Source organism: Oryctolagus cuniculus, chromosome 7 (assembly GCF_051225735.1).
Source record: "Oryctolagus cuniculus isolate XC-2025 breed Fujian yellow rabbit chromosome 7, ASM5122573v1, whole genome shotgun sequence".
NCBI classification, from domain to species: domain Eukaryota; kingdom Metazoa; phylum Chordata; class Mammalia; order Lagomorpha; family Leporidae; genus Oryctolagus; species Oryctolagus cuniculus.
The window spans coordinates 126,235,747-126,259,683 of NC_142873.1; the positions used below are offsets into that span (position 1 = coordinate 126,235,747).

Genomic DNA, 23,937 nt, shown 5'->3' on the forward strand with positions numbered 1-23,937 from the left:
CAGATGGAAGAGCTCTCTGCCTCTCAGATAAATAAATCTTAAAAAAAAAAAGAAAAAACTAACTTCCACTTTGTTTTTGGCTATCGCAGTAAAGTGTTCAGAACTGTTCCTAAAGCGACCGCTTCTATTTGCAGAGCGACCACTGGGAAAATAGCACTTCCGACTTCCTCCGTTCTGTCTAGCCAGCTGGGCTTTCCACTGCGCGTGCGCAAACCCCTCCCCACCCCCGGAACTTAACCGTTGCCAGAATGACGGGTTTAAATACTCAGAATCCAGGCCCTGCCGCACGAGTGGCGCCCTCCGTTCTCCAAGGAGGCTTGGGATTGGCCGAGAGCGGAACCGGTGCGGGGTGTTGATTGGCTGTCATAGCAGCCCGTCGCGGTGACCGCACGCGGCGCTTCTCGCACCGCCCCAGCTTCCTGACTGGCTGAGTTTCTGACCAGTCAGCAGGCGCGGCGCGCCCTTCGGTTTCGCGAGCCTGTGTTTGCCGCCTCGCTTCCCGCGACCCCAACGTCCCAGAGGCGGGGTCCGAAGCCTCAGAGGCGCTCCTAGGAGCCTGCCTCTGTTGCGGCGTAACGGACAGACCCCAGCGGTGCGGTGTTAGCGTTGAGTGGGGCTTTGTCCTCGCGGAAACGATCCCGGGGGAGGCGGGTGGGCAACCAGGCCGTGGGTCGGTTCAGGCCTCCAGGACCGTGGGGCCGATGACGAGAGGGGCAGCGACCGGGCCGCCAGTTCCTTGGGAGTCGTCGGTTCTGCGGTACGTGAGAGAGCTTTACAGTCGGTAACAGCCATTTAGAGTTGTTTCCACCGTGGGAACGTCTGGAGGACCCAGGCCCAGGCTGGGACTCAGCTTGGGATCAGTTAATGTTTGCAGTTCGCGTATACAGAAATACGCCTCTGGTAGCACTGCGGGGGCTGCTCGGGGAATCTGGCCACCGAGGTGGTGGGGAGGGGCGAGGGCGACCTGGGGGCTCCCACTCGGCGCCGGGTGGTGCGGTAAGCCGGGAGTACGGATTTTGCTAGGAACAGGTGTCGTGTGGGTTTACTTTCGTTGGCTTTGACTGCGTAGTACTGTCAGAGCGAACCACCTTATGTACTGGTTTGAAATGAGAACTGGCCCTTTTCATCCTAACGCATAAAAGAAGAGACAAATACGGGATTTTTAGACACTTGAAGTCAGCTGTGTCTAAGTCAGCCTCACAAGGGCACTCATGGTAGCATTTTGTTCTCACAAATGTTTCCATTTTAATTCCATTTTCCCATCAATTTTGTTTTGAAAAGATTGATTCATTTGAAAGGCTGAATGACAGATTTATCATCGACTGGGTCAATCCCCAGCTGGCTGCAACGGGTGGGGCTGGGCCAGGCTGAAAACAAGGCAACAGGGACTCCATCTGGATAATCGATGTGGGTGAGAGGGACCCAAGGACTTGGGCCATCATCTGCTACTTCCCAGGGGTGTAAGCAGGGAGCTGGGTAGAAAGAAAGCAGAGTGGTCGAGACTCGAACCAGCACTCTGATATGGAATGCAGGCATCCCAGGGTTGGCTTAACCTGCTGCGCCACGACACCTGCCTCTTTCTGTGAATGTTCTGAGGCACCCTTGTATATAGATGGCTGTGAAAGTGGTGGGGGTGAAGGAGACTACCCAGAGAGGGCCTGTGAATCAGAAAAAAACACCGGGCAGGAAGGTTAAACCAGCACTTGGGACCCCCACATCCCTTATCGGAGTACCTGGAATGAGTCCTACCTCCTCTTCTGACCCAGCTTCCTGTTAATATTCGTGGGAGGCAGCAGATAATGGCCCAGGTAGTTGAGTCCCTGATATCCATGTGGGGTGACCTGGGTGGAATTTCTGGCCCTTACCTTCAGCCTGGCCTTCCTGGCTGTTGTGATTTGGGAAGTGAGCCAATAGATGGAAGAGCTCCCTCTCTCTCATTCTGCCTTCAAATAAATAGTTAAAAAGAAAAGCAAGCACTGATTTTTTTTTTTTTGACTGATAGAAGTCATTTTGTAGGGATGCAGTCTTGCCCTTCCGGTATGACTTGCCCTTCCTTGATGACTTTGTTATAGGCTCAATAAATATCTAGCCCAATTTGTACTCATCTGCTGCTTTGTGATTTTCTGGGGATTGTGAGGCTTTCAATCAAAATTCCATATATTCAATACTATGTGTCTTATCTATCTAACAAGTGGGTATAAAGATTTGATGACAGAATCTGTGCTTTTCTTAATGAATAGGTATACTGATAGGTTTTTGCTGCCTAGAATAAATATTAACATTTATTTCTAGAAAGAATGATTTCAAAGTATGAAAATGATCAGAAAATACATTCATTTATTTAAATTAATAACAATTTATTTAAGAGAGAGAGACAGACACCCCTCATCCACTTGTTTACTTCCCAAAAGCGTGTGTGATGGGCTGGGTTAGTGCCATGCAGGGAGCCAGAAATCAGTTTGGTTTTCTCCCATGGGTAACAGGATCCCAACTGCTGGAACCATCACTGCTGCCTCCCAGGGTCTCCATTAGTGGGAAGGGGGAGTTGGGAGCCAAGGGCGTTCTGATATGGGATATCTTTTATGAGTGTCTTAATGGAGGTCTTAACTGTTAGTCCAAATGTTCGCTTCAATTTGAGTATTAAATCTTTTTTTTTTAAAGATTTATTTATTCGAAAGTCAGAGTTACACAGAGAGAGGAGAGGTGGAGAGAGAGAGAGAGGTCTTCTTCTGATGGTTCACTCCCAGATGGCCACAGTGGCTGGAGCTGCATCGATCTGAAAAGCCAGGAGCCAGGAGCTTCTTCCGGGTCTCCCATGTGGGTGCAGGGGCCCAAGGACTTGGGCCATCTTCTACTGCTTTCCCAGGCCATCAGCAGGGAGCTGGATCGGAAGAAGAGCAGCCGGGACTAGAACCAGTGCCCATATGGGATGCTGGCGCTTCAGGCCAGGGCTTTAACCCGCTGAGCCACAGTGCCGGCCCCTTGGGTATTAAATCTTAATTAATCTATATTAACACATATTTCATGTAAGTGACCTGATTTTGCCTGTAATTTTGTTAATATGTGGTTAAATCATGTTTATTCTTACCTTTTTTTTTTACTAGCCATTAGTAATACATTCTTTTTACTTTTTTAGGGTACTGAGGATTTGAAATTGAATAAATCATTGATCAAGTATTATGGAGCCTATATGTCCTGTAAGGCCTCAGATGAATACAAGGTATAGAAATTTTTTGTAAAATGCTTTTTTTTTTCTCCACAGCTGCTTGCATAAATTGAGACAATAGGTTCAAAGAGAAGAAAGAGCGTTATCTAGAATCAGGAAAATCTGGGTCCATATCCCAACTCTACCACTTTCTAGGTGGGTGACCTTGATCAAGTTAGTTAACTAAGTCTGTTTCTCATCTGAAAAATGGGGATGGTAATATCCGTGAAGGATTAAATGAGATTAATAAACTAAAGTGGAACATAGCAGATGCTTAGTAAATATTATTTTATTACCACCTTTGCTTAATTTTAATTACACAGAAAATCTTTTTATTGATGAGAAATAATACCTGAACTTCTAATGATAATAATTACATAGGTATTTATTTATATCCTAGAAAAGTACAGAAGTAGTTGGCTTTCTTCCTTCTAGACACTAGTTTCTTGATGAGAATTTCACATTGTGTATACCGAGTTCCTTAAATGTCCCCAAATCTCCCACTCAATGTGGGATAGAAAGGAGGAGCTTGCCACCTGTCTCCTGATTTTCTCAGTCTGTCATTACTATGGGGACCAAGCAAATTGGCTTATGTTATTGGGCCCTTGGATTAGGCTCTTTTTCCCCTAGGGAGAAACAATGCTGACATGTGAAATTTTTTTCTTCCAAACTACAGTTGGTTCCATGGGGTACCTTTATTCTCTGTATTGTTTTTCCTTGTGCCAGATGTTCTTGATGAAGACCATGTGAGCCAAGGAGGCTATCATATTTTGCTTTAATTTTAGCCTTTCTATTCTACCCCACTGCCACCTCTGTTTTTGAAAGGTACAGCTGAACAACAAGTTAAATATATTATTTGTTTTGTTGTCAGATTGACTGTAGGGTCAAATTAATTCCTTACATTTAAGTAACACATACACGTATGATTTAAACTGGTTATTCCTGATATATTGAACTCTAGTTTCTTCTATTCATTTAGTGGACTCTGGTTTTCAGTAATCTCTGGGATTTAAGACAGCAGTTCTGAGTAATGTGGGTGTGGCAGTGGGAGGAGGGGTGAAGGTGGATGTTAACCACTTAGGATATTTGATAAGAGCCCTGTATTTCATTCCCTAAAATAAAACATTTACATGCATACATGCAGAATTTTGCACCCAGTTTCAGGGCGCAAGTTGCAGTGTGCTTCTTCCTGGCTTGCAAAATCTACTTGCATACATTTATTTTTTTTTTTCTTAAAGATTTTTTATTTATTTATTTGAGAGGCAGAGTTACAGACAGTGAAATGGAGAGACAGAGTCTTTCTTCTGTTGGTCCCCCCCCCCCATCAGATGACTACAACTGCCGGCGCTGCGCCGATCCGAAGCCAGGAGCTTCTTCCTGGTCTAACAGGAAGAGAATTAACCTTCTGTGCCATGGAGCTGGCCCCTATTTATTTATTTATTTTTAATAATAAGTTCTTTGCATTTATTTTCTTTCCTTTTTTTTTTTTTTTAATTTATTTGAGAGGTAGAGTTACAGACAGTGAGAGGGAGAGATAGAAAGGTCTTCCTTCTGTTGGTTCACTCCCCAAATGGCCACAATGGTTGGAGCTGTGCAGATCCAAAGCCAGGAGCCAGGAGTTTCTTCCCGGTCTCCCATGCTGGTGCAGGGGCCCAACACTTGGACCATCTTCTACTGCTTTCCCAGGCCACAGCAGAGAGCTGGATTGGAAGAGGAGCAGCCGGAACTAGAACCGGTGCCCATATGGGATGCTGGTGCTGCAGCCTGAGGATTAACCTACTGTGCTACAGCACCGGCCCTTGCATACATTTATTGAAGTCTTGCTGTGTACAAGGTGCTGTGCTTAGCACTTGACACACATTTATATTTAATATGCACAAAAAACCCATGAGATAGGCTCTATTATTACTAATTTTATTTTTTTAATTCAAGAAACTATAGCACAGAGATATTAACACAGAGATATTAGCCAACCCAAGGTGAGTTAGTAAGTTGCACAGCTAGGATTTAAACCTAACCTGACTTCTACTCTGTACTGCTGAGGAAGTAACCTGAAGTAGTGCAGATTGGGCTAAAAAGGTACTGTTGACTGCTGAGGGTAAAAAAGAAACAGCCAACTTTGAGCACTTACAGTGAAATAGGAATTGCTTTCTATATTTGACCTATATTGACTCACTTAATATTCAGTATAATTCTGCAAGGAAGTACTGATAGCCCATTTAATGAATGAAGAAGCTGAGGTAATGAGAATAGAATTAACTTGATCAAGGTCACCTAAACTAGTAAATTTGGAAGTCAGGGGCCAACGCTGTGGCGTGAAAGGTTCAGCCTCTGTCTGCAGTGCCAGCATCCCTTATGGGTGCCTATTTGATTGCTCCACTTCCGATCCAGCTCCCTGCTAATGCATCTGGGAGAACACCAGAGAATGGCCCAAGTCTTTGGGGCCTCTGCACCCATATGTGAGACCTGGAAGAAGCTCCTGGCTCCTGGCTTCAGCCTGGCCCAGCCCCAGCTATTGTGGCCATTTGGGGAGTGAACCAGTAGATGGAAGATGGCGCGTTCTCTCTCTCTTTCTCTTCCTCTTTTTCTCTTTCTTTCTCTTCCTCTCTTTCTCTTTCTCTCTCCCTTTCTCTTCCCTTCTCTGTGTCTTTGCCTTTCAAATAAATAAATAAATAAATATTTAAAAATTTTTGTTTGAAGCCGGCGCCGTGGCTCAATAGGCTAATCCTCCACCTTGCGGCGCCGGCACACCGGGTTCTAGTCCCGGTCGGGGCGCCGGATTCTGTCCCGGTTGCCCCTCTTCCAGGCCAGCTCTCTGCTATGGCCAGGGAGTGCAGTGGAGGATGGCCCAGGTGCTTGGGCCCTGCACCCCATGGGAGACCAGGAAAAGCACCTGGATCCTGGCTCCTGCCATCGGATCAGCGTGGTGCGCCGGCTGCAGCGGCGGCCATTGGAGGGTGAACCAACGGCAAAGGAAGACCTTTCTCTCTGTCTCTCTCTCTCACTGTCCACTCTGCCTGTAAAAAATTAAAAAAAAAAAAAAAAAAAAAAAAAAATTTTTGTTTGAAGCCAGGTTTCAGACCCAAGCAGTTAATTCCAGATTCCTTGCTTTCAGTCCCTATGTTACACTGTCTTTCACTGATAGGTAAATTATAAATATATTAGACAAACTTATAATTTTGTCACTAGCTTTGTGACTTTGGACAAAAGTTTTTTAAAAGATTTATCTATTTGGAAGGCAGAGTTACAGAAAGAAGAGAGATACAGAGAAAGAGATCATCCAATTACTAGGTCATCCCTCAAGTGGCAGCAACGGACAGGGTTGGGCCAGGCTGAAGCCAGGAGCTTCACCCAGGTCTCCCATGTGGGTACAGGGGCCTGAATACTTGAGCCATATTTTGCTTCTTTCCCAGGTGCATTAGGAGGGAGCTGAATGGGAAGTGGAACAGCTGAGACTTGAACTGGTGCCCATGTGGGATGCTGGCATCACAGGCAGTGGCTTAACCCACTACACCACAACACTGACCCTGAACACATTTTTTTTTAAAGATTTGTTTATTTCTTTGAAAGGCAGTTACAGAGAAGCAAAGGTAGAGAGAGAGAGGGAGAGTGAGAAGTCTTTTATCTGCTGATTCACTCCCCAGATGGCCACAATGGCTAGAACTGCTTCCATTCGAAGCCAGGAGCCAAGAGCATTTTCTGGGTCTCTCACAGGGGCGCAGGGGCCACTGCCTTCCCAGACCATAGCAGAGAGCTGGGCTGGTAGTAGAGCAGCCAGGTCTCAAACCAGCGCCCATATAGGATGCTGGTGCTTCAAGTAGTGGCTTTGCCCACTATTCCACAGTGCCGACCCCCTGAACAAATTTCTTTAACTCGTGCTCACTTCAGCAGCACATATACTAAAATTGGAAAGATACAGAGAAGATTAGCATGGCCCCTGCGCAAGGATGACACGCAAATTCATGAAGTAGTCCATAAATTTGAGGAACAGCTTACTATTTTATTCTTTTTAGTACTAACCTTTTCTGCTTGATACCATTGGTTGAACTCTTTACTTAACACAGAATTATTCTTAGGTATTTAAATCTAATTGAAAATTGATCCCTGTTAAAAATAATAATGGGAATAAGAGAGGAGGAGTTGTACAGTTTGGCACACGTTCCCTCGGATTTATCCCTAAGGGTAAAGCTAAAAATTTGCCATAGGACTCCAAATCTCATTAAGTTGGCAGGTACCAATGCCATCTTACTAATTAAAGTGATCAGTTTAAGTTCGTAACTGATCATAAAGATAGGATTAAGTGTCAAAGGGATCACATAAATAACATCAAGTGTCTGCTAATAATAATAGATAGAATTAAAAAGGAGAGAATGATCCAACATGGGAAGCAGGCTCATAGAATGACAAACGCCCTAAACAGCACTCTAGCCTCAGAATCAGCCGTTAAGGTATTTGGATCTGGCTAAAAAGCTCATGAGAGCATTTCAGGCATGGAAAGCCAAGACACTGTGGTAAAAAAATGACCTACATGAAAGATCTGTGAGTAAGTCTAGTGGAAAGAAGGGGCCATCAAAGAAGGTACCTTTCTCTGAAGGGAGGAGAGAACTTCCACTTTGCAAATGGCCCTGTCTAAATAATGTTGGAGTTTGTGGACTCAAGAGGCTTCCATAGCCTTGGCAGCTCGTGAAAAGAGCCTCAATTATTAAATCAACAACAGGAGACACTGTACTTACTCCCCATGTAGGATCTCTGTCCTATATGTTGTACTATGAGAATTAATGGTAAAACTAGTCTTCAAACAGTACTTTATACTTTGTGTGTCTGTGTGGGTGCAAACTGTTGAAATCTTTACTTAGTATAGAGTTTATCTTTTATATATAAAGATAATTAAAATGAATCTTAATGAAGAATGGGATGGGAGTGGGAGTAGGAGGTGGGATGGTTTGGGGGTGGGAGGGCAGGTATGGGGAGAAGAACTGCTGTAATCCAAAAGTTGTACTTATGAAATTTATATTTATCAAATAAAACTTTCTATTAAAAAACAAATTTCTCAAACTCATACTGTCCTCATAATTTGGGAGATTGAAAATTCTTTATATAGATATTTTGAACTCCAACAAGGATTTGAAAGCACACAGCAGGAATATGTTGGAGTCAGAATTTGAACCCAAACTTTACTACATCATTCAGCTTATAGAAGTATAAGCTTTGAAATGAGACACACATAAATTTGAATTTCAACTCTGCTACTTAATTGCTGTATGAAATTAGGGAAGTTACAGTTACCAAGAAAGTAGATAATGAGGTGATTCAGGCATCTTTTAGTGAGAAATATTGCATATAAAATGCCCACTATGATTTTTTCTTTATGATTCAGAAGCTCCCTTCAGATAAAATAATCCTTCTTCTTAAATCTATTTCTTGTGATTTTAAGAAATAATTTTGTAGTCAGCTTTATAAATCTCAAGTTCTGAGTGTGTAGGAATTCAAAAGAGGTGAAATATAACTGAGTAACTGAAATAAAGAATATGAATATAAATATAAATTTATATTTTAACTATATTTGTATGTATTATAAATAAATAATATTTTTCATCATGCTTTAGTATGTTTTATTTGTGGACATTGAGAAGACTGAACTGAAATTGAGTGTATAAGGTTAGAAGGAATGCAAAATACTCTAGTTATGTCCAGGACCTTGAAAGAAAGAAAGATCTGAGGCTAGTCTTAGTGGAGAAGCTTCATCAGATGATACATGTTCTAGATACAAGATGTAGAACAAGGTATTCTGAGGATATGAAAAACATTCTGTCAATTCAACTACTTACTAGGCTACCTCCGTGCAGATGTAGTTGGAGGAAGGAAGCTAACTGAGAGTTTCTTTAGTTTGTATGACTTTGACTGTAATTTTCTCATCAGTATTCCTTTTCCATTGTCTTCCTGACTGTATTTTTTTCATGTTATTCAGGTAGAATGAAAACTTTGTGATGTTACCTTATATATACATATATATATATATATTTTTTTTTTTTTTGGACAGGCAGAGTTAGAGAGAGAGAGAGAGAGAGAGAAAGGTCTTCCTTCCGCTGGTTCACCCCCCAAATGGCCGCCACGGCCGGCGCGCTGTGCTGATCTGAAGCCAGGAGCCAGGTGCTTCTCCTGGTCTCCCATGCGGGTGCAGGGCCCAAGGACTTGGGCCATCCTCCACTGCACTCCTGGGCCACAGCAAAGAGCTGGACTGGAAGAGGAGTAACTGGGACAGAACCGGCACCCCAACCAGGAGTAGAACCCGGTGTGCTGGCGCCGCAGGTGGAGAATTAGCCTAGTGAGCCGTGGCGCCGGCCAATCCTATATTTTTAACATTGAAACCTTGTTTTATACTTTCCCAAGGTCTTTGTTAAGGAATTGTTGGCCGTGATGTCCTGTTGATACTTCAGTAACTGAACTTGCATGATAGGGCTCAAAATACCAAATTTGGAAGCCCTGAGAAAGAAATTAGACTGTCTAGTTTTTGTTCTTTTCATTTTCTTATTAGGTATTATTTACGAATTATCTAGGAATTAGTTCAGAAAGACAGATTTTAATTTTAAATTTAAGGGTAAAGGAATGGTTTATATTCATTTTTCTGTTACTTAAAGAGGATTTTATAGGATTGATCAGCCATTTCTTTTTTCAAAGCTTGTATGTATATAAGTTTACATATGAATAGGAAAAAAGAACCATACCCATATTTGAGTGCTTATTCTGATATAGAGCAATAAGTGTTTTTTCTTTTTTAACAGTTTAAAAATATTTTTTGAATTGCAAAGGTAATCTGAAAAGCCCTGTCATTTAAAGATGATTAACTGTTTCTTACCAAATTTTTATTAAGTAGGCTTCTTCTTATGCTTTAATTTAATTTTTTAAGGTTTCCTTCGAGTAGGATGGTGCCTTTTTATTTTCCTCCATCAAAATGTGCACTCTGGAACCCAATGCCAATTGGAGATTTCATCTACTTACATCTCTGTTACTACAGGTATACATTGTCACCCTTTTCCAATCAAACTAGTGCAAACAGGAGTTATAAAAGAATGTGTATGACAAAGTTTATTGTGACCAAATACTCTTTTCCCCTTTACTTTTAAAAAATTTAAAAGCTCCCTTTTGAGAAAATAGTCGTGCTTCTTTTTAAATCTGTTCCTTGTGGGGGCCAGCACTGTGGCACAGCAGTTAGTTAAGATGCTGCCTACAGGGCTGGCCTTGTGGCATTGTTGGTTAAGCTGCCACCTACGATGCTGGCATCCAATATGGGTGCTGGTGCAAGTCCCATCTGCTGTACTTCTGATCCTGCTCCCTGCTAATGTGCCTGGGAAAGCAGTGAAGATGGCCCAAGTGCTTGAGTCCCTGCACCTACTTGGGAGACCCAGATAAAGCTCCAGGCTCCTGACTTCCATCTGATCCAGCCCTGGCCATTGGGGCCATTTGGGGAGTGATCCAGCAGATTTAAGATTCTCTCTAACTCTGCCTTTCAAAAAAAAAAAAAAATCTTTTTAAAAAGGGATCTCTGTCTCTCTCTCTCTGACGCTGTCTTTCAAAGAAATAAGTAAATCTTTTTTTTTTCTTTTTTAAAAAGATTTATTCATTTTGAAAGAGCTGAGAGAGAGAGTGGTCTCTCCCCAGAAGATTCAACAGCTGCAACAGCTGGAGCTGCACCGATCAGGAGCCAGGAGCTTCCTCTAGGTGTTCCATGTGGGTGCAGGGGCCCAAGGACTTGGGCCATCTTCCACTGCTTTCCCAGGCCATAGCAGGGAGCTGGATTGGAAGTTGAGCAGCTGAGGCTCGATCTGGTGCCCATGTGGGATCCAGCACTGCAGGCAGCGGCTTAACCCCACTGGGTTAAGCCACAGCGCCAGCCCCATAAGGAAATCTTTAAAAAACAAAGGAGACATTGCTTGTGATGCTGGCATCCAGGTTTGAATTGCAGTTGCTCCCTTTCTGATCCAGCTTCCTGTTAATGTCCTGGGAGGCAGCAGATGATGGCCTAGGTACTTGGGTTCCTGCCATCCTTTTGGGAAACCTGGATGGAATACCTGACCCAGAGACCTGGATATTGTGGTCTTTTGGGGAGTGAACCAGCAGGTGGAATATCTATCCCTTTATTACTCTCTTCGCCCCACCCCCACCAGTCTCCCTCTCTCTCTCCTTCCCTCTTCTCCTGTGTTACTCTGCCTTTGAACTAAATAGTAGATAAATAAACCTTTAAAAACTTTCTGTACATATTTATTTTATTTTAGGGTGGTAGGAACCTGACTACTTGATACCACCTGCTGCCTCCCAGAGTGTGCATTGGTAGGAATCTGGCATCAGGAGATGCAGCTGGGACATGAATTCAGGCATTCCCATATGGGATATAGGCCTCCCAACTGATGGCCTAACTACTAAGCTATATCCACACCCCCTAATTTTCTCTGTAGCTGTGCTAAGCTTCCATCTAACTTGTTCATTTAAGCTTTTTCAGTTGGAAATACGAATATTGTATATAGAATAATAACATTTATGTATTATCCATGATTAATTGCATAATCCATTTTTTATATTTTTTTAGTCCTTATAAATTCTATATGGTTCTTTTTCAAATTTACCTAATATTTTTTTTCATAGTATCTTGTTTCTTGTTCATAGTTTTTTCTTAAATGTCATTATATATTTTAATCATAGCTATAGTCTACATTCAACAATGCTAATACCTGAAGTCCATAGATAATATGTTAACAAGTAGATGTGACTGTTTCAATCAAACTTTATTTACAAAAATAAGATACCAGCTTCGTTGTTTGTTGATACCTGCTCTGGTTCATAAAGTTAAGTAAATACCTAGAGAAGAACTCTAGCTTCAGTGTCTGGTTACTGCCATTCTTATTTCCTGGTGACCCTCTTTAACCCCTGCCTTTGACTCTGGGATTTCCTGAAAATAATGTTTCTGAATATTTTAAAAGATGTGTGTTTTATATTTTAGCTAGCATTTCACAGAGGAGAGGCTTTTTTAAGGACATAAAATCTACCACATCCATAAAGGATTTTTTTTTGTTTTTCAGAAATCCAAAGCTTTTGGTGACTGAAAAGACCCTTCGACTTGCTTATCGTCATGCTAAGCAGAATCAAAAAAATTTGTCATGCTTTTTAGTTGGTTCTCTCACAGTGGATGAAGGTAATGTACTATAAAAAAAAATTACTTGTGTGGCTATAATAGCATTTGTATTTATTGACTCAGCCAGCTATTGTATGTGCTTTTTGTTGATTTCCTTTGCCATATACAAGATTATGAGGATGAGTGACTCACACAGACTTTACAATCTAGTCAGGTAGAATGTATCAGCAAGTCACTTTTAAAAGTTTACTGTTGTTATGGACTAAGTGCTTTGCTGAAAGGTAGCCTTGTTTGATTTGAACTTTATAAATGAGCATATTATATAATAGCTGTTATTTTCATTCTTTAGATGAAGAAGGTGTGACATTGATAGTAGATCGCTTTGATCCTGGTAGAGAAGTACCTGAATGTTTAGAAAGAACTCCTAGTGCTTCTCTTCCTGGAGATTTTTTGATTCCATGCAAAATTCATACTCAAGGACTTTGTTCAAGAGAAGTGATGGTTCACAATGCAGATGACTTGAGTTCAACTTTTAAGGTGAGATTCATTGGTAAATCACTTATTCTTCATTTAAACCAGGTATCAAACTAGGCATTCTATGTTATATTTTAACAAATTCAGTTAGATGTAGTTTTTGAGGGCACAATCCTGGATGGGTGATATTGGTAGCATTTCAGAAAAGGAAGCAGTGTGATCAAGATAGGAAAGTTAGATGTGCTTAGAGTTCTTAGGGGTGTAGATTTCTGCTGGATTTATGGACAACCATACTGGAATATTAGATTGGTCAGGTAAGAGACAGACTTATTTTCTGGCTAAAGAATTTAAATTTTGTCATATGGGCCATGTATCCATTGAAAGTTTCTGCAAAGAGGAAATACTGTCAGAAGCAGTTAATCTGGTAGGGTAGATTAACTCAGAGAGAGTAGCCTCTGAGTAGTTAGACCATTGAAGTAGTTGGGTGTCCATTAGAGGCAGGTATGTTGCTAATAGAGTGATGGCAGTGAGATAAGAAAGGACACAGTGGGTAGAGCAAATACTGAGGAAGAAATAATTTCATAATTCAGAGTAACAAGAAGAACCAAAGAGGAAGGGATATTATATTCTCTGAGGCTGAGTCAGAATTGGTGACTTTTTTTTTTCCCGTAGAGTAAATATTTATTAGAGGTAGACATTCCCAATAAAAATTCAAGGTGCTGCTGGGATATCTAAGTTGGAAACTTGTGGTGGACCATGGGACAATAAATCTTATTTTTCTGAAGTAATTATTGTAAACTTTTGGTCACATGGATGAAATGAGAGAATGTGATAAATCAGAACTAATTTAATTTTGTCATTGTAAGATACTATACATATATATACACCAATATAAAGTGAGCTTCAGAGGTAAGGGCACATTTCAAAGTTTTAAAGTAATTGTGTCATATTGATTCCTCAGGCTTTGCAGCACCATGTATGTAGCAAAGAGTCCTTGGACTGTGGTAAGCTGCTTTCCCTAAGAGCTCATATCACTTCCCAGGAGAATTTGGACGACGTGGATTTTGAATTGCATTGGGCAGCAGTAACCCTAGCAAATAACTTCAGATGCACACCTGTGAGACCCATTCCTATTATTCCAACAGCTCTGGCAAGAAACTTAAGCAGTAATTTGAATATTTCTCAAGTTCAAGGAACCTATAAATATGGGTAAGTAAAAGATATTAATCCAAAATGTTAAATATTGGATACATTAGTATATTTTCTAAGGTATCCACATAATATAATTTTGCAGTTTGTTTACATGCCAGAGAACTGGTGACTTGATCAATAACCAGGAAAGAAAAACATGGTTAATTTTTTTGAATACAGAATTTTCCTTCAAAGAGTTGTTGTCCACCATCCCATAAAATTTGGTAGTAAAAATTATATGAAAATTGGTTGATATTTTATGATTTGAAAATATTGGAAAAAGTACCTTCTAGTACTAATTTTCCTTTGTATTTTGCCTCAGTTTTAGGATTGTAAGCTATAATGAATAGTTTTGAACCTAAGAGAGGCTGGAGAATTTGTAATATGTGGTTTTAACTGTGAATGATGAACACTGCAGGTAGAGAAAAGGGATAATGAAATAAAAACTTAACATTTACTCTTGTTTAACAAACTGTCAACTACTTGAGGGTAGAGCTTTCTCACATAGCTGGAGCAGAGCCTTCTCTAGTTTCTTATCACCACTCTTAGTTTCTTAAGGAAATGTAAGGCAAGAGTATGCTTTCTAATCCTCAGCCACTGCTTCTCTGAATCCTCATCTGCTTTTTTTATCTGTTGTCTGCTGAACTGGGTTAGACACTGTAAGCACCTTCTGCTTTTTTTTTTTATTTAATGAGCATAAATTTCCAAAGTACAGCTTATGGACCACAATAGCCTCCTCCCCCCCCGTATCTTCCCTCCCACCCACAACGCTCCCCTCTCCCACTCCCTCTCCCCTTCCCCTTCACATCATGATTAATTTTTTTTTATTTTTATTTTTTGACAGGCAGAGTGGACAGTGAGAGAGAGAGACAGAGAGAAAGGTCTTCCTTTGCCGTTGGTTCACCCTCCAATGGCCGCCGCGGCCGGCGCGCTGCGGCCGGCGCACCGCGCTGATCCGATGGCAGGAGCCAGGAGCCAGGTGCTTTTCCTGGTCTCCCATGGGGTGCAGGGCCCAACCTGGCCACAGCAGAGAGCTGGACTGGAAGTGGGGCAACCGGGACAGAATCCGGCGCCCTGACTGGGACTAGAACCCGGTGTGCCGGTGCCGCTAGGCGGAGGATTAGCCTGTTGAGCCGCGGCGCCGGCCATCATGATTAATTTTCAATTATCTTAGCACCTTCTGCTTTAAAGTGTTGACCAGAGGTAGCTCTGAGCCTTATACTTCTGGCTTCCTTTCCCACTGACTCCATCCTACTTCCTGTAAATTCTCTAGAACTGTAAATATTTGCCAGGGTGGGCTCAACTCCCAAGTTGTATCTAAAAATAACTTTTCAAAAGAAGGTGAAGAAAAGAGAATTTTGCTTTTAGAAAGTCCATGGAGTAGCAACAAAAGCCCTTTTAGAGCCTCAGGTTCTGCCCAGTGATGCTTTCAGGTTGAAGTACACAGAGGAAAAAGTGTTGGTGAATGCCGAAGACCTGGAGTGGCCAACGTCATAGTAATCAGACGATAATTTGAATTAAATAAATGGAACATTTATTAATTTTATTAGTGTTTCTTAACTGAAATGTGGAATTTTTATTGAAATTTATTAGAATATTATTTTTTTCTTTTTTTTAAAGATTTATTTATTTATTGAAAGTCAGTTACACAGAGAAGGAGAAGCAGAGAGAGAGGTCTTCCATCCGCTGGTTCACTCCCCAAATGGCCACAATGGCTGCAGCTGCACTGATACAAAGCCAGGAGCCAGGAGCTTCTTCAGGGTATCCCACGCGGGTGCAGGGGCCCAAGGACTTGGGCCATCTTCTACTGCTTTCCCAGGCCACAGCACAGAGCTGGATCTGAAGTAGAGCAGCTGGGACTCGAAGTGGTGCCCATATGGGATGCTGGCACAGCAGGCAGCAGCTTTACCTGCTAGGCCACAGCGCTGGCCCCTATTTTTTTTTAATATCCATGCCCATTTACCTTTTTTTTTTTTTTTTTGACAGGCAGAGTGGACAGTGAGAGAGAGAGACAGAGAGAAAGGTCTTCCTTTGCCGTTGGTTCACCCTCCAATGGCCGGCGCGCTGCGGCTGGCACACCGCGCTGATCCGACGGCAGGAGCCAGGAGCCAGGTGCTTTTCCTGGTCTCCCATGGGGTGCAGGGCCCAAGCACTTGGGCCATGCTCCACTGCACTTCCTGGCCACAGCAGAGAGCTGGCCTGGAAGAGGGGCAACCGGGACAGAATCCGGCGCCCCGACCGGGACTAGAACCCAGTGTGCCGACGCTGCTAGGCGGAGGATTAGCCTAGTGAGCCGCGGCGCCGGCCTCCCATTTACCTTTACAACATGAATTTACCTTTGAATTATCCATCTGTGACCCCTTGCATGCTAATAGTAACTAGCATGGTCAATATTCTTTTTTTTAAAGATTTTATTTATTTATCTGAGAGGCAGAGTTACAGAAGGAGAGACGGAGAGAAAGGTCTTCCATCGCTGGTTTATTCCCCAAATGGCCGCAATGGCCAGAGCTGGGCGGATCTGAATCCAGGAGCCAGAAGCTTCTTCCTGGGTCTCCCACATGGGTGCAGGGGCCCAAGCACTTGAGCCATCTTTCAGTGCCTTCCCAGGCTATTAACAAAGTGCTGGATTGGAAGAGGAGTAGCCAGGTTACAAACCGGTGCCCATTTGAGATGCTGGTGCCACAGGTGGAGGCTTAACCTTCTAAACACGGCGCCAGACCCTACATGCTCAATATTCTATCCAAATGTCTATTTCCCTTGTCCTTACCTGTCTAGAATTTAATCTGATACATTTGTTCTTTTCTGCAACTGCTTACATTCATTTATTCACCATAATACTAGAATTCACTGTGTAGTAGGTATTGTGTTAGACTCTGGAAATACATTTTTAAAAATCGTACTTACTGTCCATTATGTATCTTAGCATCTAAACTTGATGTATTATAATGGGGGTTTAAATATAGAGTTGGGGAAGTAGGAAGGTGTGTCAAAATTGCCTGGGAAGATCATGGAAAGCCTGAACTAATTCTTTTAAAGATAAGAATTTATCTTTTAAAGATAAGGCAGAGGGAAGCCATGCAAAGCAAGTTTAAGTATCATTGTTGATACATAAATTTTATGCCAATTCAGGCTTAATCTTCTTGTCACATAGCCTGATAAGTTCATTATCTGTGTATTAGGGTTATTTTAACAATAACATAGATCATCATCAGTGGTGCTACCAAGACTTTTTAACATGGCTTTAATTAACTCAATCTTAAAAAATTAATTTATTTGAGAGACAAAGAGGTAGATGGAGCTCTCATTTCTGCTGATTTGCTTCCCAAATACAATGAACAGCTGAAGCTGGGAGCCAGGAATGTGATACAGGTCTCCCTTGTAGGTGATTTAAAACCAAAACAATGAAATTAACTCTCAACAATTCTACCTCAGTTTTTTTATATTCCCAAAGCCTACTGCCAGTAATAAATATAATGATATATAAATGTTGTATAATGTCCTTTTGGGGAACAGAAAGCTTTAGGTTTTGTTTTGTTTTAAGATTTTATTGATTTGAGAGGTAGAGTTACTGACAGTGAGAGGGTACGACAGAAAGGTCTTCCATCCGTTGGTTTACTCCCCAAATGGCCACAGTGGCTGGAGCTGGGCTGATCCGAAGCCAGGAGTCAGGAGCTTCTTCCGGGTCTCCCACTTAGGTGCAGGAGCCCAAGTGCTTGGGCCGTCTTCTACTGCTTTCCCAGGCCATAGCAGAGGGCTGGATCAGGACAGGAACAACCAAAACTAGAACCAGCTCCCATATAGGATGCTGGCGCTGCAGGTGGAGGATTAATCTACTGTGCCACAGTACGGCCCTAGCTTTACGGTTTTATCGTGATGGTTCCAAAGTTTTTTAGTACAAGGTGGTCGATTATACCTCCCTTAAGTTACCTCCTTTAGTGAGAAGTTACATCTCTTGCAGTCCTGTTAACTCAAGCTGGATGTTTGAACACTTCCAGTAACAGGAGATTCTTCCAGGGAAATTTATTTAGTCCTGAATTTGTCTGCCTTTGTGTTAAATATTTGATTAAGTGAGTTATCAGTAAAGTTTTAAAAGTCATATATAGTAGAAGTTTGAAGACATTAAATCTCCTTAATCTCTTCCTCTTACTGGAATTTTGTTTTTACTGAGTCAAACATTTTGAACTGTTTTCCATGTGTGATAATGTTTGTATCAACCATGTGCCTGACTTAAAATATGCTTTAGCACTCAGATTGTCTGTTTTAGGCAGGAAGTACATACTTTAATTTGCTTTCACATGAATGTCTTCTGTTTAGGTATCTTACCATGGATGAAACACGCAAATTGTTACTTTTGCTGGAATCTGATCCCAAGGTTTATTCTCTACCATTAGTAGGAATGTAAGTGTTGGATTATTTCTTAAAACTTTTTTTTTTAACAGCTTTATTTATTTACTTATTTGAAAGGAGGAATTACAGAGACAGAAGGAGAGGCAGAGAGAGAAAGAGAGAGGACGGTCTTCCATCTGTTGGTTCACTCCCCAGATGGCTGCAGTGGCCAGGGCTGGGCCAGTCAAAGCCAGGAGCCAAGAGCTCTGTCTATATCTCCCAAATGGGTACAGGGGCCCAAGTACTTGGGCCATTTTCTGTGGCTTTCCCAGGCACATTAGCAGGGAATTTGGAAGTAAAACAACCGGGAAATATGGAATGCTGGGAATGCAGATGGCGGCTTAACCTGCTACACTACAGCACTGGCTCCTTTTAAAGCATTTTTAAGCTAATTATGTATTCAGATATATACAAGCGTGTGAATCAGTAGTACTATGTTCAGATCATCAAAGGCCAGTTCATAAGCATTCTTTTTTAATAATAAAATCAGCTGAAATAGGATTTTGCCTAGTCTTAGGAAGAATTCCTATGTATAAATCAGATAAAAGTTGAATTTTTCTGGTTGAGGTTGTAGTCTTAGAGTTCCCCCTTTTTCAGCTTTCTCTCATTACCCTCGTCCTTTGGTACTTTGAAGAACCCAGAGCCCACTTCTGTTCAGTTAGTGGTTAAAGGACAAATCATTGAGAAACTTAAGTTCATTCAGTATTTACTGAGTGCTTACCATATATGTAGTATTATGCTTTGTGCTTTTGGGGGGCTTAAAACTCCTCAAAGAATTTATGTTCAAAATGAGGCAATCAAATATTCACACAAAGAACTAATAAAGAATATGATTTATTATAAAATGAGCAGGATAGAGTGAGGACTATTACTGTTTGTGAAAGAGGCATGATGGGGTACTATCTTAGGAAAGGTACATGTAGGCTGGACCTTTAATTGTTTCACTAGTAGAAGGGAGGATTATTGGGAAAGGAAACTCATGTGAGGGAATGGCATGTGCAAGTTAATGAGAACGTACAGCTGGTCTCTGGACCATGAAATCTACTTAGAGTCTATTTGCTGTGGTCTTGGTATTGGCTATAGGTTATTGATGTCTAAGTGAATATTTGTTAAAAGGCTTCTGTGTCACAGAGTACCAAAATATATTATGGCATTTAATCCTCTCAACAACTCTATAGAGTAGTTTTTGATTACAAACTTCAGTCTCCTCTAATTTAGCCCATTCTGTCTAAGGTAATTCATTCTAGCAGCTTTCTTTTACTACTGTTTACCATTTTCTCTTCCATATCTCAGGTAGAAGAGAATACAGACATGCTTCTTCTCACTCTTTTTGTCTCTCTCTAGATATAGTTATATGGATATATGAAGAGGTCTTCAAAAAGTTTATAGAAAATCTGTATATAAAAATATTCACAGACGCAGGTTGCATATTTTAGGAAGTGAGCAGGTGGCGCGGGCTTGAGCTGCGGCGGGGTCTGGGGCGCGGAGCAGCAGCGGGAGGAGGAGGACACGTGGCAGCAGCAGTGGTAGCAGCCCCAACAGCAGCGGCGGCGGCGTCAGCCTGAGCCGCCTGCCACCCTCCCTCCCTCCCGCCCAGTGCAGCCCTAGCTCCCCGCGCTTGGCTCCCCCGGCCCCACTCGCTCTTGGCCGGGAGCTGCTCTTTTCCTCTCCTCTCCGCCTCACCGCCATAGGACCTGGCGCCGGGCTCAGAGTACTGCGATCATGGGGAAGGGGGTTGGATGCGATAAATATGAACCTGCAGCCATCTCCGAACATGGCGACAAAAAGGGCAAAAAGGCCAAGAAGGAGAGGGACATGGATGAACTAAAGAAAGAAGTTTCTATGGATGACCACAAACAGCCTTGATGAGCTGCATCGGAAATACGGGACAGACCTGAGCCGAGGCTTGACAACTGCTCGAGCTGCTGAGATCCTGGCCCAAGATGGCCCAACACCCTCACTCGCCCTCCCACCACTCCTGAATGGGTGAAGTTCTGTCGGCAGCTGTTCGGGGGCTTCTCCATGCTGCTGTGGATCGGAGCGATTCTCTGTTTCCTGGCTTACGGCATCCTAGCTGCTACGGAAGAGGATTTTTTTTTTTCTTTTTTTTTGACAGGCAGAGTGGATAGTGAGAGAGAGAGACAGAGAGAAAGGTCTTCCTTTTGCCATTGGTTCACCTTCCAATGGCCACCACGGCTGGCGTGCTGCGGCTGGCGCACCGCGCTGATCCGATGGCAGGAGCCAGGTACTTCTCCTGGTCTCCCATGGGGTGCAGGGCCCACGCACTTGGGCCATCCTCCACTGCACTCCCTGGCCACAGCAGAGAGCTGGCCTGGAAGAGGGGCAACTGGGACAGAATCTGGCGTCCCGACAGGGACTAGAACCCGGTGTGCCGGTGCCGCAAGGCGGAGGATTAGCCTAGTGAGCCGCGGCGCCGGCCGGAAGAGGATTTTGACAACGATAATCTGTACCTTGGCGTGGTGTTGGCTGCGGTCGTGATCATCACTGGCTGCTTCTCCTACCATCAAGAAGTGAAAAGCTCAAAGATCATGGAGTCCTTAAAAAACATGGTCCCTCAGCAAGCCCTGGTGATTCGAAATGGTGAGAAGATGAGCATAAATGCAGAGGATGTGGTGGTCGGGGACCTGGTGGAAGTGAAGGGGGGAGACCGCATCCCTGCTGACCTCAGAATCATATCGGCGGCGGCTGCAAGGTGGATAACTCCTCACTCACTGGTGAATCAGAACCCCAGACCAGGTCTCCGGATTTTACAAATGAAAACCCACTGGAGACGAGGAACATCGCCGCCTTTTTCATCAACTGTGTTGAAGGCACTGCATGTGGCGTCGTTATATACACTGGGGATCGCACGGTGATGGGAAGAATCACCACACTTGCTTCTGGGCTAGAAGGGGGCCAGACACCCATTGCTGCAGAAATTGAACATTTTATCCACCTCATCACGGGTGTGGCTGTGTTCCTGGGTGTGTCTTTCTTCATCCTTTCTCTGATCCTCGAATACACCTGGCTTGAAGCTGTCATCTTCCTCATCGGCATCATTGTAGCCAACGTGCCAGAAGGTCTGCTGGCCACCGTCACGGTGTGTCTGATGCTTACTGCAAAACGCATGGCAAGGAAAAATTGCTTGGTGAAGAACTTGGAAGCTGTGGAGACCTTGGGGTCCACATCCACCATCTGCTCAGATAAAACTGGAACTCTGACTCAGAACCGGATGACAGTGGCCCACATGTGGTTTGACAGTCAGATCCACGAAGCTGACACGACAGAGAACCAGAGTGATGTCTCATTCGACAAAACGTCAGCCACCTGGCTCGCCTTGTCCAGAATCGCAGGTCTCTGTAACAGGGCGGTGTTTCAGGCCAACCAGGAAAACCTACCTATTCTTAAGCGGGCTGTTGCAGGGGATGCCTCCGAGTCGGCACTCCTGAAGTGCATCGAGCTGTGCTGCGGTTCCATGAAGGAGATGAGGGAGAGATACACCAAAATCGTCGAGACACCCTTCAACTCCACCAATAAGTACCATTCATAAGAACCTCAACGCCAATGAGCCGCGGCACCTGCTGGTGATGAAGGGCGCTCCAGAAAGGATCCTGGACCGGTGCAGCTCTATCCTCCTGCACGGCAAGGAGCAGCCCCTGGACGAGGAGTTGAAGGTTGCCTTTCAGAACGCCTACCTGGAGCTGGGGGGCCTCAGCGAGCGAGTGCTAGGGTTCTGCCACCTTCTGCCAGACGAACAGTTCCCTGAAGGATTCCAGTTTGACACCGATGAAGTGAACTTCCCTGTGGAAACCTCTGCTTTATCAGGCTCATCTCCATGATTGACCCTCCACGGGCAGCTGTCCCCAATGCCGTGGGCAAGTGTAGTGCTGGAATTAAAGTCATCATGGTCACGGGAGACCATCCCATCACAGCCAAAGCCATCGCCAAAGGTGTGGGCATCATCTCTGAAGGCAATGAGACCGTAGAAGACATTGCTGCCCGCCTCAACATCCCAGTGAGCCAGGTGAACCCCAGAGACACCAAGGCCTGCGTCATGCATGGCAGTGACCTGAAGGACATGACTTCCGAGCAGCTGGATGACATCCTGAAGTACCACACGGAGATCGTGTTCGCCAGGACCTCCCCGCAGCAGAAGCTCATCATTGTGGAAGGCTGCCAGCGGCGACGGTGTCAGTGACTCTCCTGCTCTGAAGAAGGCAGACATCGGCGAGGCCATGGGCATTGCGGGCTCCGACGTGTCCAAGCAAGCACGGACATGATCCTCCTGGATGACAACTTCGCCTACATTGTGACTGGCGTGGAGGAAGGTCATCTGATCTTTGATAACTTGAAGATATCCATTGCCTACACCCTGACCAGTAACATTCCAGAGATCACCCCCTTCCTGATATTTATCATTGCAAACATTCCACTGCCACTGGGGACCGTGACCATCTTGTGCATTGACCTGGGCACTGACATGGTTCCTGCCATCTCCCTGGCTTATGAGCAAGCTGACCGTGACATCATGAAGAGGCAGCCCAGAAATCCCAAAATGGACAAACTGGTGAACGAGCGGCTGATCAGCATGGCCTACGGACAGATTGGTATGATCCAGGCCCTCGGGGGCTTCTTCACGTACTTCGTGATTCTGGCTGAGAATGGTTTCCTCCCCTTCCACCTGCTGGGCATCCGAGTGGACTGGGATGACCGCTAGATCAACGACGTGGAAGACAGCTGCGGGCAGCAGTGGACCTACGAGCAGAGGAAGATCGTGGAGTTCACCTGCCACATGGCCTTCTTCGTCAGTATCGTGGTGGTACAGTGGGCTGATCTGGTCATCTGCAAGACCAGGAGGAATTCCGTCTTCCAGCAGGGCATGAAGTACAAGATCTTGATATTTGGCCTCTTTGAAGAGACAGCCCTGGCTGCCTTCCTCTCCTGCCCTGGAATGGGCGTTGCCCTTAGGATGTATCCCCTCAAGCCTACCTGGTGGTTCTGTGCCTTCCCCTACTCTCTCCTCATCTTCGTGTATGACGAAATCAGGAAGCTCATCATCAGGCGGCGCCCTGGAGGCTGGGTGGAGAAGGAAACCTACTACTAGTGCCCCATCCCCCACCAGTGTTGCAGGCAGTAGCTTAACGTGCTGGCCACAATGCCACGTAGACTCTGAAGTAACTTCATTGTTCTTTCTTAAGTATCAGCATACTCTGGTGCTTGTTGATTTGTTATTTGTGCCTTTTAACATGTTGCTGGTTAATATTACCTTGAGAACATAAAGTATGTTCATTAGTAAATGACTGGTTTTTAATTTCTATTTTTTTCTTTTAGTTGGCTCTCTGGAATTATACATATCTATAGTCCTCAAGTATGGGCTTGCTGCTTGCGATACATGTTCAGTTCTGCTATTCAAGAAAGGCAAGTGATAGTCCTGCAGTACTTATTTTTCTCTTTTCCTCCATTTGTATTTTATTGGTCTCATTTAAAATTCATATAATATTACCTTAAACTTCCACAGCACTAATAAACAAGTACATTAAGAAAAACCTTATAG

The 23,937-nt window shown here is 43.7% G+C and overlaps 1 protein-coding gene, 1 non-coding gene and 1 pseudogene across 14 annotated transcripts in view; all 3 read left to right on the plus strand.

The window, feature by feature from the left end:
- The first annotated feature begins 262 nt into the window (after positions 1-262).
- STIL (STIL centriolar assembly protein) overlaps positions 263-23,937 on the plus strand; it is a 69,411-nt gene continuing 45,736 nt past the window's right edge. For 5 of the 12 annotated variants that reach the window (XM_089300724.1, XM_089300732.1, XM_089300726.1 and 2 more), the window contains exons 1-8: positions 263-757; positions 3,137-3,220; positions 10,113-10,220; positions 12,280-12,392; positions 12,682-12,869; positions 13,768-14,015; positions 18,312-18,395; positions 23,715-23,801. In XM_089300724.1, the coding sequence (XP_089156850.1) occupies positions 3,180-3,220; positions 10,113-10,220; positions 12,280-12,392; positions 12,682-12,869; positions 13,768-14,015; positions 18,312-18,395; positions 23,715-23,801 (869 nt within the window). In that variant the 5' untranslated portion in view covers positions 263-757; positions 3,137-3,179. Of the gene's footprint in view, positions 758-3,136; positions 3,221-3,262; positions 3,362-10,112; positions 10,221-12,279; positions 12,393-12,681; positions 12,870-13,767; positions 14,016-18,311; positions 18,396-23,714; positions 23,802-23,937 lie in introns of all 12 variants that reach the window. The other 7 variants (XR_016211042.1, XM_089300734.1, XM_089300730.1 and 4 more) reach the window with 5 other exon arrangements.
- On the plus strand, positions 7,081-7,187 carry LOC127493783 (U6 spliceosomal RNA). The gene has a single exon (XR_007924327.1). It is a non-coding gene; the product is annotated as a U6 spliceosomal RNA (small nuclear RNA).
- Positions 20,086-23,655, plus strand: LOC100340502 (sodium/potassium-transporting ATPase subunit alpha-1-like; annotated as a pseudogene). Its single transcript, XR_011390172.2, has 2 exons — positions 20,086-20,473; positions 20,821-23,655. The product of XR_011390172.2 is annotated as a sodium/potassium-transporting ATPase subunit alpha-1-like (transcript).